Source organism: Calonectris borealis, chromosome 22 (assembly GCF_964195595.1).
Source record: "Calonectris borealis chromosome 22, bCalBor7.hap1.2, whole genome shotgun sequence".
Classification (NCBI taxonomy): domain Eukaryota; kingdom Metazoa; phylum Chordata; class Aves; order Procellariiformes; family Procellariidae; genus Calonectris; species Calonectris borealis.
This window is the reverse complement of record NC_134333.1, coordinates 10,461,932-10,480,398: the sequence shown is the minus strand read 5'-3', so window position 1 is coordinate 10,480,398 and position 18,467 is coordinate 10,461,932. Positions and strand designations below refer to the sequence as shown.

The following is an 18,467-nucleotide window of genomic DNA, read 5'->3' as shown; positions in this document are numbered from 1 at the left end:
GTTTTTCTTGCTATGCAGGCTCGGGGGCCAAGCACCGCTCACCTGCCCCCCGTTTCACACAAGTCCTGCACTGGGGAGAGGAGATGAACACACACGGGAGAAAAGAGCGCTCAGCGGCCAGGCCTTTAATTGCTCCGCAGGCTGGCAGCACCATGGTCGGGCTCTGCCTGAGCCCAGCTTGGGGGGAAAGGCCCAAAAAACCCAGGGAGCGCTGCCCAGCGTCACCGCAGAAAACTCTGCAAAGCCTCTTTCGATACAAAAGGCACCAAGCGTGGCCGGGGCCGTGCAGCAGCAGGGGCCCCGCAGGCACTGGGGTCCACAGGGCAGGCAGCCGCCCGATCGCAGGGAGGCCCAGGTCCACACCAGGGATGAGGCTGGTTCCCCGCTTCTCCTCGGGGCAGGGGCTGCTCGGCCCCCATCCCCCGCCACTCCCTGGCTGCTTCTCTGCCATCACCACCCCCACCAGCCAGCCAGGGCCCTGCAGCAGAGACGTGCGCCCTGTCCCTCTGTCCCTCTACACAGTCCCAGCTCCCGCTGAGCTTCCAGCTGGAAGTGCTGGAGCAGCAGAGCCCTTCCCCTGGGCCCTCGCCTCTGGGCTCACGCCTGGGGCAGCCCAGCCTTCCCGGGGACAGGCTCAGGGCAGCCAGGCGGGGCCAGCAGGGCTGAGCACAGCGCAGGATGGGTCCCTGGGGCAGAGCCTGTCCCGCATCTAGCTGCCAGCCCCCCTCAAAGTGTGTTCTGCCCATGCGGGGGAAACGGTGGGTCCCGGCTGGCTGGGGGCCACTGGGGCTCTGCGCTTTCATTCCAGCATCGCCAGGACACAGCATCAGGCCAGGAGCTGCGGGAGCCTGGAGGCGGGAGGGCGCAGGGTCTCTGGCATGGTGGAGGCACGGCCCAAAGTCACGCTGGCCCAGCCCGGCTGTGCTGCAGGGCGCTGGGGTAGTATTTGAGGAACAGCTTCCTCGAGATCTCCAGCGTGTCTCCAGCTGGCACAGCTGGGTAGCGCTTCTTGTTGTAGATGAAGCCCCTCTCCACCTGGAAGACAGCCTGGTTGAACTGGTCCTGGTGGAAGGGGCTGCCCGAGTTGAGGCTCTCCACCAGGGCAGAGACGAAGAGGCTCCAGCGCACGCCATAGTAGTCCAGCACCAGCCCCCCCAGCTGCTTGTTGGCGTAGTCCAGGATGTTCCCGCTGGGCCCCCAGAGCGTCACCTGGTTCCGGGCATTCAGCTCGTACTGCTCGGCCTCTCGGTCACTGGTGGCCACGGCACGGGCGCTCTCCAGCCAGTGGCCCAGCAGAAAGAGGCTGTGGCTGGAGAGGAGGCTGTCCAGCTCCGGCAGCAGGTCGTAGACCAGCACGCCGCCGGCCGTCAGCAGCTCCGGCAGCGCGTGGCTCTGGAAGGCCCGGCGGATGCTCAGGTAGTAGTCGCTCACCAGCTGCTGAGCCGCCTGCCGCGTGACATCCACCAGGTCGTAGCGGAAGGTGGGGCTGGAGCCCAGCTCCGCGCTGGCACTCAGCAGCAGGCGCCAGGCCTCGTACACGTCGCTGGCGTTGTACCACAGCTCCGTGTCCATGTGCAGGGAAGGCCGGCGCACCAGTGGGCTGCGGTTGTGGTTGACGCAGACCCCGGTGCAGTTGTAAACACTGCGGAGGAGCAGCCGCCAGGCGCTGGCCGCCGCGGCATTTGGGGTGCCGTAGCGGCGCTCAGCGTAGCGGGTCACCCAGCTGGGGAGGTCGAGGGGCTCCTGGCGCCAGCCCAGCTCGTTCATCAGCTCGTACACCATGTCGTTCTGCTCGATGCCCTCGGGCACCAGCCCGGTGCCCACCATGGTGGAATTGGGGAAGCAGCGAGCCGCGAAGGGGCCGTGGTTGATGGCCTCCACGGTGCCGAAGAGGCCATGATTGCCCCCAAAGTTGTGCAGCATGCACCAGATGAAGGGCTGCCCGTAGAAGGACTCTGTCCACTGGTAGACAGGCTTGGACTCGGCAAAGAGGTCAAGGACAATCATCCTACCAAGGGGCACACCATGCAGCAGGGCCCGCACCTGCGCTGGCTGCCAGAAGTCCGGCTGGTGCTGGAAGAGCCAGCCCTGCATCAGCCACAGCGCCTCCGGGTCAGCTGGGGACAGACGTGCATGGGGTGAGGCTCCCCTCTGGGCAAGCCCCACCGGCGCAGCCGCCACGCTCCTGGCACAGTGTGTGTCCTGCGAGGCCCCACGGCCACCAACTGCCCCTCTCAGAGGGTCTGGCACCAACAACCACTTCCCTCCCACCCCGCTCCTTGGCCCCTGGCTCTCCCTGCCCCGAGCCCCACGGCCGGGCCGGCACTGCGCGCTGACCCACCTCCCGTCATCGACCTGAAAACGGCGTTGCTGACCCTCGAGAGATAGGCAGGGTCAGAGGAGAGGGGGGTCATCTCGTTGAAGGTGTCAGCGCTATAGATGTGGTCTGTGCCGAACTCCTTGATCAGCTCCTTCAGGAAGAGGGTCCCAATCACCTGGAACATGGGGTCCTCCGGGTCCAGCAGGTAGGTACACGAGTAGGTGCAGTCGAAGTGGCTCCAGCCCCCAAGGCGAGTGGCATTCACGCGTGGGAAGACCCTGCGCCGGAGGGCAGAGACGGTGATCAGGATCAGGGCAGGACCACTGCACCCCTGCAGGGACAGGGTGTCCTCCCGGGGGAGCCGGCATGGGCACAGGAGGGCCGGGAGCTGCGTTGGCCCCAGGAGCACCCCGTGCAGCCAATGCTGGCTGGAGGTGGGACCCCAGGAAGGGCCCAGGGCTGAGACACTGGGGAGGGAGCTGCAGCCAGGGCTGATCTGCCCTGTGGGGTCTGTGAGCACGCGGGGCTGCACCTACCGAAGAACCCCTTGGGGCACGTGGCCCGCGAAGGCCGGCAGAACCGTGATCATCCCCAGCGAGCGCATCCTCTCCACGATCTGGTACTGGGAGAGAGAAGGAGGGAGGGAGCAGGGGGAGAGGAGCCCCCACCACCCCATGTGGGGCCCCCGGGTGCCGCTGGGGCCCGGGGAAAGGAGCGGTGGCCCCCAAGCCTCCATGAGCACGGTCTTGGCCTGGAGGACCAGGGCAGGGGGTCACATGGGTCTGCCCCGGCTGGGCGGGCAGCCCCGGTGCCCCCAGTACCTGCAGGTAAAGCTGTTTGAGGTGCCAGGCCGGCGGCAGCGGCCCTGCCCAGCCGTGGAGGTTCCCCATCCGGTTCCAGGCCAGGAACGCCGGCCCCGTGAAGTATGCATCGATCTCCGACTGGTTCAGCCCCAGGGAGCGGTAGACCTGTGCGGGGCGGCGGAGGCTCAGCGGCCCCGCGTCCGCCCTGCTGCCCTGCCCGGTCCCGCGGGCCCCAATACTCAACCCGCTGCCAGACCGCCTCCTGCCCCGCGAAGGCCGGCGCCAGGTTGATGCCGCTGAGGGCCATCCAGTCAATCTCCCGCTCCCAGCGTGCCCAGTCCCACCAGGCGTAGGAGTAGCTCTGGGTGCAGACGTTCTGGTAGTAGCGGTACCTGGGGGGAGCGGGCAGGAGGCTGCGGGCTGGGTCCCCCCATTCCTGTCCCCGTCCCCGTTCCCGTCCCCGTTCCCGTTACGTAAGGGCGCCTTGTCCCGGGCTAACGAGGCGTGAGCAGCGTCCGGCCCCGCGCCCGGTGCCCAGTCTGCCCCCGCGGGACCCCGCGGCCCCGTTACCTGCCGGGGGCGGAGGCGCGGATCTCGGCCCGCAGCCGCGGCAGCGGGTCGGGCAGGCGGAGCTGCGCCCCGGACCAGGAGAGGTGGCAGCCGCAGAAGTCGCGCAGGTAGCGGTACAGGCCGGCGGCCGCCGCCACGCCGCTGGAGCCCGTCACGGCCACGGCCACGGCGGCGCCGGGCGGCGAGCGCAGCCGGTAGGTGTCGGGCCCGCCCGCTGCCAGCGCCGCTTCCACCGACAGCGCCACGGCCGCGGCCCGCGGGCCCAGCAGGCGCCGCGCCAGCGCCCGCACCGCGGCCTCCTGCCGCGCGTCCCCCGCGCCCGCCCGCGGCGCCGCCGCCGCCGCCGCCGCCGCCGCCAGCAGCAGCAGCAGCAGCAGCAGCATCAGCCGGAGCCCCGGCCCCGGCCCCGGCCCCGGCCCCGGCCGCGCCGCCATCGCCGCTCCCTGCCCCAGCGCCGCCGCGCTCCGCCAATCCGCGCCGCCGGCTGCAGGGCGGGGCCGCCGGCCGCCAATGGACAGAGGGCGGTGCCGGGCGGGGCGGTGGGCGGTGCCGAGCCGGAACCGGGAGCGGCGCGGGGCGGGCGGTGCCGGTTCCGCGGGCGGGTCCTGGCCCCTCGCCCCGCCCGACACCCGGAGCGGAGCGGGGGGGACGCAGCGGGCGGGGCCGGTCCTGGCAGCCTGGGCGGGCGGGGGCTGGAGGTGGAGGCCGGCGCTGCCTGTGCCTCGGGACCACCGCGGTCCCTTCCCCGCCGCTCGGGGAGCCCAGGCAGGGGCTGGCGGGCCTGCAGCTCCTGCCTGGGGCAGCGGGACGCGCCGCCGGGAGCGGGAGCCGCCGGGGCTGCCCGGCCGGGGCTGGCACCGGTGGCTCCGGGCTGTTTTCCTATCACGTTTTCCATCCGGGACGGCTCCGCACCCGCGGGGCGAACCGGGCCGCGACGGTCCTGGAGCATCCGCCAGCCCGGGGGAGCGGCGCTGCCCGGCTCCGGGCTCCCGGGATCGACCGAGACCCGCTCCGGCGCCGCGGGGCCGCTCCCGGGGCTGCGCCCACCGGGGCCGCCTCAGCCCTGCCGCCCCCTGCAGCCCCCGGGCCGGGGCCGCTCCGGCCTGAAGGGGGCGCCGCGAGACCGGGCAGCGGGTCCCCGCCGGCCGCAGCCGGTGCCCCGGGGCGGGAGAGGGGCCCGGCTGCCCCCAGCAGCGTCCGGAGCAGCCCGGGACCCGGCCCGAGCCCCCGCTCCGGCTGCCCCCGAGCCTCGGGGCGCAGGCAGGGGGGCGCTCCGCGCCTCGAGGGGCCCGGCCCTTGCTGCCGGAGGAGGCGGGTGCGCGCGGACCCCCGGGGAGTCGGGGAGGAACCCCGAGGGGAGGCTGCACCCCCACCCCACTGCACGCCCGCGGCCGTCGCACCCAGCAGCTGTTTTACACCCCCGGGCTCCAGCGCGGGCGCAGCAGGCGCTGCCCCGGCAGACAGGCCCTGCGCTCGCCCTCCAGCAGCGAAGGCAGATGCGGACCGGGCAGGGCAGGCCGCGCTGCCTGCTGCGGCCGGGGCACGGGGCAGCGCCAGGGCGGGCAGAGCGGGCGCCAGCAGGGCCCCAGCTAGGGAAACGGTGAACAATGGCAGCTGGGAGAGGTCCCGCAGCGCGGCCGGGCCTCTGCACGGAGCTGCTGGGGGGCACAAACGTGAACTCCTCCAGTGAACAGGGACAGGGGCTTGCCCAGGTTGTGCAGGGTCTCTCTCTTCACCGGGAGTGCTTCATGGGCACTTCCCAGGACAGAGCCTGGCTGCAAAGGACAGCCATGCCACCTCCTTTGCTGCAGAAGGGAAGGACGAGCTCAGGGCTGCTCCACAGCAGGGCCAAGGCTCCCCCCACCTCCCCGGCACAGTCCGCAGAGGGGGCTGGGGGCTCCTGCCCTGCCAGCCAGCAGCAAGGGCTGCCCGAGTGGCCCCAGAGCTGTGAAAGCGGCCAAGCAGAGCCATGGAAACAGGCAGAAATATTGTGATTGCACACGGGAGTGGTGCAAGAGAGCAGGGGAATGGGTTAGAGGGGAGAGCATGCCCTAGACACAGCTGGCACCAGCAGCAGCAGGGGATTGTCTCCTCATCCGAGGGGTGCGGGAGGACGAGGGGCAGGCATCCTCCAGCTGCAGGAGCAGCACACACCGGCTCCTCACCCTCCCAGAGACATTAGGAGACGGGAAACACACTGGCCTGCAACAACCTCAAAAACACAATCGCCAAACCCCCACAGAAACCTCCCTTCCGCTCTTCCCGCACATGTGGAAAACCCCCCGCAGACAGCTCCAGGCCCTGCAGGAAAGGCCTGAGTAAACACGTCCCTCCCGGGTGGGGAGTGGGTCCCTGCGGGGAGTCGCCCTGCGGCTTGGGGGGGCCGGGAACAGGGCAGCAGCCCCGAGCAGGCAGGGTGTGTTTGCCCCAGTCCCTGTGAAAGGACATCCACAACACCCAGGTTTAATCAAGCCTTAGTTTTTCTTCCTGCATAACTGCTCGTTTCACTCAGTTAACAGGTTTATCTGGGCAGGCAGGAGGCTCCAGGACAAAACGGCCCCTGCTCAGCCCCAGCCAGCCTTCGCTCAGGATGTCAGCTGGGGCTTGATAAGCACAGAGACATTTCAGCCGAGGCACAGTCACGCCAGTCTCATTTTACAAAGCAGTTCTGCCCACCCCATGATACCGGCCATCAAGGTGACAGGATCCCAAGGCAGGAAAGCTGAAGGTCCCAGCTCCCCCCAGGCGGCTTTCAGGGTTCTGCCCAGTGTCTGACCAGGAAGAGGGGCTGCCCGGGAGCACCTTTTGGAGAGCACGGGGGAAGCAGAAAAGAGGCCGCACTGCTTGTTGTGCAATTAGTTTAATTTATACAGTGACTGTCAGCAATACATTTCACCTGGGCAGCAGGACTGGTGTCACTGCTCCACCTGCAAACAAATTTTGATTTCATCTTTCATTCTGCAAATACCATTGTAAACATACAGCCAGGTCTACCTGTAAACACAGTGATTACCCAGAAGCTGCCCACGTGCACCACACAGATCCCTGTGCATGCACTCGTTGCAGCGTGCAGTGCACACACACCTTTCTCACGTAATTTTAAACAGCCCTGCACTGCGTGGCATTGCCTCTTCAATTCCAAGTTACAATGATTCTCGTTATTGTTCTAATCTGTTCATACACAAATACTTCAGATCCACTGTGACAATTAAACACAATAGTTACACACAGCACTAACACACACACCCCCTGCTCCTACAGCTACATCGAGTTGAGGAGGGCATGAAATTATTCACATCTTGCACAGGAGAAAAAGCAACAGCTACCACGGGGAAATTCCACCGAGACTCCACTGCCATGGGACTACTTTGGCAAGACTCAGCCTCTGTTCTCCCTTAAAGGGCTCCTTAGACCGGGGCATACATGACAACATATACCACTGGTACCTCCAACTGTTGCAAAAGCTGCCTCCACTGATGCCAAGTCTACACGGGCATTATCTGGATGTGCGTCTAGGACTGCAGCCTCAGGTCTCTGTTTCTAAACAAGAAACCCAAGAAGTTCCACTGCCAGTGGTCAGTACCCGAGATGACAGTTTGTACCGCAGCAAGGCAGCCAAGCCCCCTGTGCCTGAGCCCCCTGTTCTCACCACTGCCTCCAGAAACAAGAGGTGGAAGGGGCCTTCGCTACTGGACTTAGGGCTTTGCCTGGGATATGAGCATGCAGGTGCACAGTTAAAGGAGCATCTCTTCTCCATGGAGGAAAGGAATGGCCTTTCTTGCAAGGACAAGGTGTTTCCCCATTACTAGAGTAAACAGAGAGCCACCATACACTTAGCTGAGGCCAAGTCCTACCCCTTCATATTGGCTCCTCAAGCCCCAGCCAGAGTTCAAAGAGCTGAATCCCTGCACGGGATGAGACATTGTTTTTGTCAGATTAAAACATGGCACATGTGGAAGCCCTGGAGGTAAGGAGAAGCACTCCCTGGATTGTCAACTGCGCACTGCTCATAATTTGTTTAATCAGAGGCAGAGACACATAGGATCCACATGTAAAACTTTCTTAAAAAAAAACTCTTCCCAAGCAGCAAGCTTTGTGCAAGCTGAAGTTGTTACGCCTTTTCTCCATGCGCTTGTATGCCCACTCAGCCATAGCTGCGTTTCTCTCACACTGCCCCGATAGGCCTGCCAGGGAATTCACAACATGAGAAGTACACTATTACACACCAAACTCAGACACTTCATGCACTTAGTATCTTCAGTGGTAAACTTAAGGAACGAAAAGTTTCTTTGATCCAGTGTCACTCATTACCCGAGAATGTCAAAGCTCTTGGCTTTGAAACGCCATGGTAACGCTTGAGGGTGCTGCAATAAGTTATTTTCACTATGGGAGGATTACATGCAACTCAGACATACGGGAGAGGGCTAGCCATAAACACATGACGTTTAACACTGCTTGAGCGGAGGGATCTTTAATCGTCAAACCTCCCCTCACGGATGGTATCAAAGGAGAAAGGGAGAAACTTGAATCCAGTGCCAGTGTAGAACTTGTTCTGGAACTCAATCCTGCAAGAGGGAAGAGTGTGTGTTCATTAAAAAGGCAGCTCTCAGATACGAGTTAGCAATTAGCAAGAACTCCATTAAAAGTATGATTATTAACTACAAAAAAATAAAGCTTTAAAGAGAAAAAGTGGTATTACAATGCAGCGTATCTATGGCACAAACTCCACATTTTTGTTTGACATTTCTGGAGTGGAGCAGAGGAGAATTGTCCAGGTACTTTGATTGCACACCCACGGGCAATAAAAGGGCAACAAAAATAAGATGAACTCCCTAAATGCAGCATCACTGAGAAGCACCTAGGAGCACACAGCATTTCCTGTAAGATCTCATTACTAAAGTGCACATTTTAGTTAGAACAAACCTCAATCGCGTGATGCTGTGCTCAGACTTCCTCCATCAGCTACTTCTGTTTATTTACTTAAACATATTTGGTTTATCCCCACATGACTACTTCTGCTCAGCTAGAGATGTGCCTGTTGTCTCCAGCTGAACATTAACTTAGCCTTGTTTGCCTGCTTCCCCTAATAAACTTAGTTTAAAAAAAGAATTATTCTAGAGAACTATCCAATGGTCAGCAACAGCCAAATAGGGAAAGAAAAAAATAATCCCATGATTCACAGTAAAAACAAGCACAGTGTTTCATGAGCCTGATGAGAAACACTTTCCATTGCGTGGTCCACTAAAAAAACGAAGTCCCTGTAGGAATCAAGTGACAGCAAATTGTAGAGCAATTTAACACAATTCAGGAGAAGTATTTTTATGAAGCACAAAAAGGCAGACTTTAATTAATTTTTTCCAAATTGGTAAACTCCAAAGCTGCTGGCATTTCAGCTGGCAAAAACTGATTTCCCAACAGAGCTCAGGAGGGAAACTTTCAGAAAAACAGCTTTCTGCTCCTATCTTCTGCTGCCTGTTCATGCAGATACGCAGACTTCCCTGCAGAGGAATCCCTAGGATGAGCAGGATTTTCCGCGTGGGAGGAAGGGCTCTTTGCCAACATGCTCCAGTTTTTCAGGAACCCTGATAATCTCCTAAGTATCCTGTGACTAAGTAACTATTCTGTAAGCAAAGGGAAATAAGAGGCAGAGGGTTGGGTATCTGAGTCGCACAGAACCCACTGTAAATGAAATTTTAACCCTGATGATTAACTGTTCCAGCTGGCCCTGACATCTGAAAGCTCCTTTTGGACACACTCACTTACAGCTGGCCACAACTGGATGCCTGAAACTCAAGGAGAGGCTGTTGTAAGGTTAGGGAACTAGTGAAAAAGTTTATTTAACCAAATATCATGGCTTAAAGGTTCTGTGTGTTTTTTCTGCAATTGTCTACAGGAATACCTAGAATCCAAGGTCCTTTTTTGGTATGAGACACTGCTGTTTCCAGGATCACTGGCTGTCATGTGTACCAGCTCTATTGCACTGCGTCTCTCTCATCAGTGATGAGGTTCTGCAGAAGAATTTACTAGGCAGTTAGCACTGCACTATAAATAAACAGACTAGAAAGCCTTCTGGCAGTCAGCATTAAAGAAAACCCACTCTTCAGCTTTTTGGTATTAATAATTAGCTTAAGTGTTTGTTGGACTGTAGTTATGTGGATTTTCCAACAGAGTCATAGAGTACCCACACTATCTGGAAAACTAGGCAGCTCACGGTCCCGGGGGAAGCAACTGCAGAGACAGTTGTTGAACAGGAACCCTAACTTTCATTTAGTACAAGTGCAAATTCCTACTTGGTATTTGTGTTCTTAAAGGCGTGTGCCAATGCCTGGGGTCAGCTGTGATTCAGAGCACACCTCGAAGAGGGTAGCCTGCAGCGCACCTTACAGTCAGAAAGCTGTTTGTGGGGCTGTTTGTGTAGAGATTGTTGTAGTTACTCTTGCCCAAAAAAGACAGCAGTTTCTTATGCCGCACTGTGGGTCATTCTGTCCTGCACTTACAGGAGATTGCCTTTTAGAGCAGTAGCATGCTCTTATGGTCGCACTAAACACAAGCTCTGGCTCACGAGCTTTACAAAGAAAAATAAAATTCTGGCAAGCGGGTGGGGAGTTGGGCTTCACCACTCCCACTGCTGCTCGCTGGATCGCGAGTGGGATACAACTCCAGCACGCCCACGCCTCTCGGAAAGCAGCACTCCCCCTTGGGTGGCAGCGGGCCAGGAGCTCTGCCCAGGCAGAGGAGGGTCTGTCTTGTCCATTCTCAGTTTACAGCTGAGAACAGCTGTCCACGAAGTGCTGCATAGTTGCTGCTTTTTATTTATTTCACACGGTTGTTTGAGGTTGACCACATTTGTTGTGTTTGAAATCTATTTTGGTGTCCCTGCGCAGACCCACAGCACTCTCCAACTTTGCCATTCAGAACAAAACAGACATCGTATGAGCTCCTTGCCTTCAGCTGCCCCTAACACTGTGCGGCTGAGACCACTGCTTTGGATCCGTTTCACTGCCTCCAAGGGGCTGAGCTCATTCTGGGGATGTTTATGGACCAGTGGGAAACAGCTCAAGCGACCCATGATAAAGAAAAATCACATTTATGTCTGTCTCAAGTATGGCCATGATGAAGTGCACACACCTGCCAGGGATGCTGCTGATGCTGCACCTGAGGGAGAGAGCAGACTGAAAGCTTTAGCAAGAGCAGATGAACCCAGTCCTCTGTGTTTGCCAAACCTCCAACTCATGCGTGGCCGGGATCCATGCTCTCCACACTGATGGACATGGACTGAGGGGTGGGAGACTGTCTGAGAGACAGACTTGGGTAACCAGAGTCAAGTCTGAACAACGTGGTTTGACTGCTCCGAACTCTGGAACTGAACCCCCTATATCACGATGCTCATTTAGCACCAACCTCTCTGCTACAGAGCAATACAAACCCTACTCTTCACTGCTCTGAATTAACATGATTTGCTTTGTATTATGCCTACTGCTATCCATTCTTTCTAGCTGTGGCCTGGTCTTGGGACATATTCTAGGGAGAATAGCTTCCAATTCCAAATCAGGCCTAAAACTGAGCCCAAAATACTGCTTTACACAAGAAAACAACTCCACTGAAACCATAATTCCTGCATCAACCTATGATGTTGGGACCTTACTTTGAATCCAGTTACAAACTTCTCCTTTTGGGCAAAGTCTATGTTTGCTCACATTAGAAGAGCTGACTAGCTTAAAAAAAGTAAGCTACTTTAATCTAAACATTCATGTCAAACTACACTACTGAAAAGCAAATAGAAAGGTAAAATGTTTCAGACCAGTGATGTTACAGTAAAAGGAGTCAACAGCACGACGCAGGGTATGGCTCAGACAGCTACCAAGCGCCAGCAGGCCTCCGATACACATGCCTGCAATCTTGGCAGCACTCAGAGTGCTTCCTCCACCCCAGAATGCCCCAGAAAAACCCAGCCTGCTGAAAGAATGCATACTTTCTGAAAAAGCACAAAATGTATCTTCCTCATTTGGGACTGATAGGCAGAGCACATGGAACAATCTGTGCTTTTTTTTCCACCAGTAAGACACATGCTAAATTCCTCCTTCTTTCCAGGAAGGCTGAACCACCCACACCTTCAGAATTCCTGATAGGTGACTCTTCTCCCACAGCCAGAAAATCCGATCTGCTCCTCCAGGACAGCTGTATGTGACACCCCCTCCCCCCCTTCTAAAAAGGGAACTCCTATCACTGGAAACATCCTGATTTAATGTTCAGGAGCAAAAAGGAATGTTAACAGTATGTTCTTTTGAACAACTGCAGGTGCCTTCCTCTTCACTGTGATAAGAAAAATCCAAGAAACCCAAAATAATTTCAGCAGATTACTGGTAGTCTGAAATATTGCCTTAAACTTGCTTTTCAGGCCCTAAGCTTGAACAGATTTTCTCTTAGAGAATGTATATTAAAGTTTTACAACTTTGAAACATATGTTTGGGGAAAATATGACTGCATTAAGAGCTTCAGTTCCGCAGCTCCCCAGCAAGTGCCCTGCGCTGGTCTGCCCGGCACCAGTGATGCATACGCTTACTGCTATTGCTCATCTGGGTTTCTCTGTTTGCTTGCCATTTCAGTGACACGCATCTTCCCTTGACACACTTCCAGACAATTTTTTAATCACCCTTTAGAGATAGCCTGGCAATGTGAAAAACCACCTCTTGGCTGAACTGCACTTGTTCCAGGTGCTCTGTGAGTGGTATCCATAAGTGCAGTTTGTGGTTATTAACACAAGACAGGTATCTCCAGAAAAACATGCTTTCTTATCTTAGCCCATCCCTTTGGGTAAAAAAGAAAACACAGAGAAGGCGTTCAGAACTGTTCATCTGCTATTGTTCAGAAATGTACCACGCAGCACTGCAGTCCAGAGAAGCAAGACTTTTAAAATGTACTAATTCACAAGCAACTGCAGATCAGAAACACCACATATAGAGTTAGAGTACTGCTTACTCTCTGCTCTTCTTGGACTGCTAGCAATAATACCAGACAGGGTTTGCAGGGCTCCTTCTTTCACACTGATGCAATGGAGTAGTACAGTGACAGCAGGATGAGGATGAGGAAACACCAGCCAGTCAGCAAGAAGTTCTCAAGTGACTGGTATGAAGATTTCTAGGCTGGATGCCAGGAAAAACAGAAGCACCATCCAGCAGCCATTTTCAGCAGCGGCCCCCCCACGGGCTCCCTCGGCACAAGATGGCTACACCTCTGAATCCCTGGGTGAAGCTCGACTCACTCGAGCTTCAGAGACCCAGGCACGCCGAGACGGGTGCAGACACTCCAGCCTGCACCCCGCAGGCTGCCAACAGAGAGGGCAAAAGGACAAAGTTTTCCTTCGCCAGAAGTAGGGGAAAAGTGCAAAAAGGCTGATTTTCTTTCTTTTTTTTTTTTTTAAAGGCACTGGCTTCCTTTTTCACTTACAGAATTACTTTTTAAAAGTGCTCCCATTTCCTCCCATTTAAGCAAGACAGAATATTCCTTGTGAACTTCATGGGACTTCATTTTCTTCTCCTGACCTACCAGGAAAGAAACTATCTTAAGAGATGGCAGCAACCAGAACTGTCCAGCGGAGAGGTATAGACATACTCTCCTACACTTCAGGCTGAAGAGAACCCTAGGCGAGCCAAACCCATTCCCATGTTGCTTCTTTGATCCCACCAGTGCACTAACCAGAGAATCTGAAGTGGAACAATGAGCGCTCTTAAATACAGATTAGAGAAGGCTCTTGAACACTTTCCATACTTGGGTGCAAAGAAAGCGATGAGCACTCTAGTGAGTAGTACCTTCTGGCTGTCTGCATACACAGGAGCTTAAGAATCACAGGAAAGGGGCTACAAAAGCATCAGCCAATAAGAAAGACCAGCAAGAAATAGCTCCTATTCCACAGAACCCCGAAGGGCAGACAGGCAAAGCTGCCCCTGTTCAAGGCAAGGTCTTACGAAGACAAGCAAGACCACATGAAGGAAACTGCATTCAGCAGCTATTGCACACTAAGGAAAACAAACATTAGAACCAGGCAGCAGACCAAAGGATAAACCAAAAAAGTCCTACTGAAAGCCACAAGCATGCTCATCTATCTAGCACAGCCCTCCCATCCCACTGTTCACAAAGCTTTAGTCTAACTTATTTTACTCTCCACAATTTCTAAGCAACGTTTATGCATACTATCAGGAGAGCGGTAGATCCCTAGAAACAAGACCAAAATCTCTAACCCTTTTAAAGACTTTCTGCTGTCAGTGCACATCTGCTGTAGGACATTTAGATGTTTAGGCACTCCAGCACTTCTGAACATCACGGATCTTGGCTCACTATTATCCACTACCCCGATTTTATAGCCTTAGCTTTCCTGTGTAAGGGTCGATACAATTTTCTAGAAGATGGCAGTTCTGCATAGTCCAGGTGGCATCAATTTTCTTGCTATGAAGAGCTTGGAAGTTTCTGCATGTTCCAGTAACTCACCAGTGCAAGCGAAGAGCATGGAGAAAAGCAGACAGCCCCTCCATGACCAGGAGGATTGCTACTGTCAGGGTGGCAAAAGCAGCAAATATGAAGAAGAGGCCAAAGCCTCCACCCAGACTCCTCACGCTGAGGCCAATGTGGATCACCATGGTCCAGAGCACCTCTGAGAGCTCTGCCAGGAGAAAGGGGAGAAGAGGGCTCATTTCAGAACATTCAGCAAGAATGGAAGGTTGTTACAGTTTACTTATAAAGCAAAAACTAAAGTCAAGCAACCTCCTACAATGAGGTGGGAAACTTAAGAGGGACAACAGCTTTTGCAGCCAAGTACGTCAGGACATTGCCTCCAACTGTCGCACAGTGCAGGGCAGAGTCCTTGCTCGGCAGCTCTTGCTTTATTCAGTGCTTTCAACTCCATCCCTCCCTTCTAGATCCAGACAGCTTTTAGCAGAGCGCTATGCAAGTAGACACTGGTGCTTAGACTTAATTAGTCCCAGCTAACGCATACACAGCTCTGTCCTTCTCCAGCAGTGCTTCACAGTTGAGCTCCGGGGAGGCTATTTGCATTCCTCCCTTTCGCCTACCGCCTGCCCAGGGTGATCAGACACACGGATGAAACCTCCATTCCGTAAGGAATACTCACGTGCATGGGCTAAGCTGAGAGCCCAGAGCCTCAAGTAGGATGCAGTGTTTGAAATGCACCCCAGGCAATATTCAATGGTGTGGATAGCCTGGTACACCACAGTATCGCCAAAGTCAAACTGCAAAGAGAACGCAGAAAATGAAGAGAGCTGCGAGCCTCCCAGGCAGCAAGGGTTGGCTGATCGGGGAAAATGAGCACACTACCTGGTGCTATTACCAAGGACATCGTGTTTGAAGTTAGACACTGATACTGTCTTCTCCTGGTTTAGCATGTCAGTTTTATAAATGAAAAATGAATTCTCTTGTCTTGCTAGGTTTTGTAGAATGACAGTTCACTGCTGCAGCTTGAATATTATTGTTTTCACATTCTATTATATGAAAGTAAGATATTTCAAATTCAGCCATGGACTTTGCCAGGAAAAGACTGCTCAGCAACACCATGGTATTCATATTAATTCACTGGTAAATTCTATGCACCTCTATGAAAAAGGAGACAGTATTCCAAGTTGATACTGCGTATGTACCTTTGCTACAGGATCAACAAGAACATTTTGCAAGATGCGAACTTGCCCTTTTTGAAAGCAAAAATAATGCACAAAGCAATCCTGAAAAAGTCACATCTATGTACCATTCATTGGCAAAGTCTCTGTGTCTTGGTAATTTTTTGAAATAATAAAATAACTTATAAGGAAGTCTGCCATGTAGGACAGTTTCTTATTTTGCAGTTTGGGAAAGCATTCCCTACATTTTGGATTTAATCCATGCTTCAGAAACTGCTCATATTTAAGTGAACACTATGTTTCAAATATATCAAATGACTCATGCTCTAAGCATGCACAGAAAGCTATTTATATTCTTATTTCTCCCCTAGCATATCCAGGGCAATAAATATTTCAAACAATTAAGTTAAATTAGCTGTCAAAAGCCTAATTCTTTCTCCACAGAATGTAAACTGCAAAGTTCTTTAATAAAGCCTGCCCCACCTCCCAAGACACACAGCAAGTCAGTGTGCAGTAAGTGGAATGTGATAAATATTTAAACAATGACAATTTACAGCCATGTGCAACTGCTGGAGAGAGTTACCGCTATGCCAGGGAGTGGGAGAATCAGCAGGATTGCTATGGCACGGTATTTGTAGTTTTACACATTTTTCACAGGTTTAGTGATATATAGAATTAACAGGCACACCAGAGCACTGTTTCCACACCTCCCTCAATTCTAGATGGACCTATGCATAACAGATCTCTGAGTAAAACCACTTTTAGCACAATTTACAACAGCATCATTGTGAAGCTACTCTAATTTCATGGCATTTATATTTTTTGTAATAAAATTGGTTACCTGATAGCGCTGAAACCTATAATCAATCCTGTATGACTATTCCTAAAAAACCATTTCTTTAATACTCATACTTGTTACAAGTGTTTATGAATGAGCAGTTTCTCAGAACAGAGCTCCTCTTTTACAGAAAGATACTGATTAGTTAAGTTGTTGAACTGTATGAAACTGGACTGGTTTTGCTGTATTTGCTGACTGGCAACAATCAGTATCATCCTTAAAATTGCAGATAGTTTGGGAAGATATATCTTTAAACAGTTTTTTGCAGTGCAATTACCAAAGACACAACATAAGGCAAACGAGACTTCTTCAGAAGTTTAAAAGCAAAAACTTTTCAGTCTCAGACTTCCAGCTTAACGGCCTTCCAAGTAAACTAAGAAAGATCTGCAGGCAGGGGATAAGACAAACATGTTGTATATATGAAGTAATTAAAGGTCTGTTAATGGGCATGTATGTATGAAGAATCAAAAATGGCCTGTAACATGTAAATAGCTAGATCTTTTGGAAAACAAGATGTCGTGACATAACATGTTTAATTCAGCATGTATTTTACACCAATGGGAAATGATCCAGGTACACATGAATGCAAAGCTGGCTGTAGTCTTACCACCTCATCCTCTGTAGGCTTGAAAACATAAGTTTACATTTAGTGTGGTGTGTCGATCACAACATTAATCATGAACACATTCAGTAATTCCCTCCTAAACATAACACAGTAAAGCAGTAACATCACATGCACTAGAGAGGCAAGATACTGCTGGAGAATTGTTAAGAGGCATCAGAATACTCCCAAACTACGTGAGATCGATTCCTTTTTCCTCTCTACCAGACATAAGGCAAAGCAATTAACATTACCCCCAACAGTCAAACTAAATATATAAGCAAGATTTCACCGCTGCACAAGTACAGCCCTTGGATTTTGGCTGACGCTGGAGAAGCAGGTAGCACAAACGCACTGCACTTCAGCCAGAGCGTAAGCTGTGTATGCCACCTGGGAGTACTGTGCAACTCTCACTGTGTAGCCCGTAAGATGATGGTTCTTTTTAATGGGGACAAACAGAGCCACATTTCCCTTTATATGCAAATTATACTGCTTTTTCTGGAGTCCTGTGAATGATCAAGATATATTCTGTATGAAAACCACTATGAAAACACTTCACTGACAATGTTGCTGTTTAGTTTTAAACAGCTTAGAAATCAGTAAATACAGCAAAACGCTAGCACGTTCTGCTACCAAGTGCGTTGCCCTGAGAGCAAGGATGGTCAGGTGCTTACCTCTTCCCCCTCCTCGGAATGGGTAGATAGCTGGTCATGTTGAATGATCTCAGCATCCTCCTCAGTTGGTCCATTGCCCACCCGGATCCCACCAAAGTTGTGCGTTCCCTAACACATGCAGAAAAAGAAAGAGCAAAGTGTTGGTTTTGTTTTACTGCAAGAGCGCATGTTTCTTATGACTCCACGTGCAGCAGCAGCTCACAGAAGAAAACAAAATATTAAGGCCCAGGTTAAGCCAGCTGTACAATTCTATTTCCCAGCTTGGATGGGAAAGATGCTGATTCCTGCTAGGGCTAGGAAAAAAAGTCTGTCTGAATGAATAATTGATACACGTCTACAAAGTAATTGCAACTCTAAGTAAAATAAAAGGCACATCTCTCAAGAGGACATTTGCTGGCACTGACGTGCAACAGACCAACGTTTTGCCCAGCAGCTGTTGGACAAGCACTGAAACACCACTGCTGTTGTAAATGAAACAAGTCACATAGTGGCAACTCAAAGCAGAATGGACTGACATAAATACACATACACACACTTGCTCCCCACCAGCGTCAGGCATACGAACACCACACAAGTGAAATCAGACTTTCCCTTACTTGGAAATTCCACATTGTGCAAACAGTCCCTTTTATAGACATATGTTCTGACATTCAACATCTGACCCTCAGCCGTAACTCCACTGCACTCCAAACAGAAAAGAATAATCTACAAACTGAGTTGAAACTTTGACAGAGTCAGGAGTTCCTCTCACTTGACAACTGTAATCATTGCACAGTTAACATCTGATTTATGGCAGGCTTCCTCCTCCGTACTGTCCTACCACCTAGAAAGGATGCACAAGCCTATGCATCATAAATGCATATTGGACAACGAAGGTGTAACTTGCACATCACTATCTTTGGATTTCTGTTCAGCAAGCAGCTCTGAGTACAGTAGGATTTCTGTCTCCCTCCAGATGTTCACAAGACAGAAAATGCTTATGACTGATCTGAGGGACTATGAATTAAGACCTGTGAGTCTGACCCACCTAGAGACGC

At 53.2% G+C, this 18,467-nt stretch overlaps 2 protein-coding genes across 10 annotated transcripts in view; both read right to left on the bottom strand.

Annotated features, from left to right (window-relative positions):
• Positions 1-101: 101 nt before the first annotated feature.
• Positions 102-4,127, bottom strand: NAGLU (N-acetyl-alpha-glucosaminidase). Its single transcript, XM_075171700.1, has 6 exons — positions 3,694-4,127; positions 3,368-3,515; positions 3,142-3,288; positions 2,857-2,942; positions 2,342-2,598; positions 102-2,117 (listed from the first exon to the last, which is right to left on the bottom strand). Exons 1-6 carry the CDS (start codon positions 4,125-4,127, stop codon positions 901-903), a joined length of 2,289 nt encoding a protein of 762 aa, XP_075027801.1. The 3' UTR covers positions 102-900.
• A 2,410-nt stretch (positions 4,128-6,537) lies between these two features.
• ATP6V0A1 (ATPase H+ transporting V0 subunit a1) overlaps positions 6,538-18,467 on the bottom strand; it is a 30,621-nt gene continuing 18,691 nt past the window's right edge. For 5 of the 9 annotated variants that reach the window (XM_075171699.1, XM_075171691.1, XM_075171696.1 and 2 more), the window contains 4 exons: positions 17,431-17,538; positions 14,819-14,936; positions 14,179-14,350; positions 6,538-8,258 (listed from right to left, as the gene is read on the bottom strand). In XM_075171699.1, coding sequence (XP_075027800.1) covers positions 8,165-8,258; positions 14,179-14,350; positions 14,819-14,936; positions 17,431-17,538 — 492 coding nt within the window. In that variant the 3' untranslated portion in view covers positions 6,538-8,164. Of the gene's footprint in view, positions 8,259-14,178; positions 14,351-14,818; positions 14,937-15,021; positions 15,186-17,430; positions 17,539-18,467 lie in introns of those variants that run through there. The other 4 variants (XM_075171694.1, XM_075171695.1, XR_012676929.1 and 1 more) reach the window with 3 other exon arrangements.

Bases quoted from the DNA above. Each gene is read 5' to 3' on its own strand.
- NAGLU (XM_075171700.1), bottom strand. From the start codon at position 4,127: ATGGCGGCGCGGCCGGGGCCGGGGCCGGGGCCGGGGCCGGGGCTCCGG. The intron at 3,516-3,693 runs GTAACGGGGCCG...CGCTCCCCCCAG, and splicing joins CGCGCCTCCGCCCCCGGCAG to GTACCGCTACTACCAGAACG. The intron at 2,943-3,141 runs GTACTGGGGGCA...TCTCTCTCCCAG, and splicing joins TCAAACAGCTTTACCTGCAG to TACCAGATCGTGGAGAGGAT.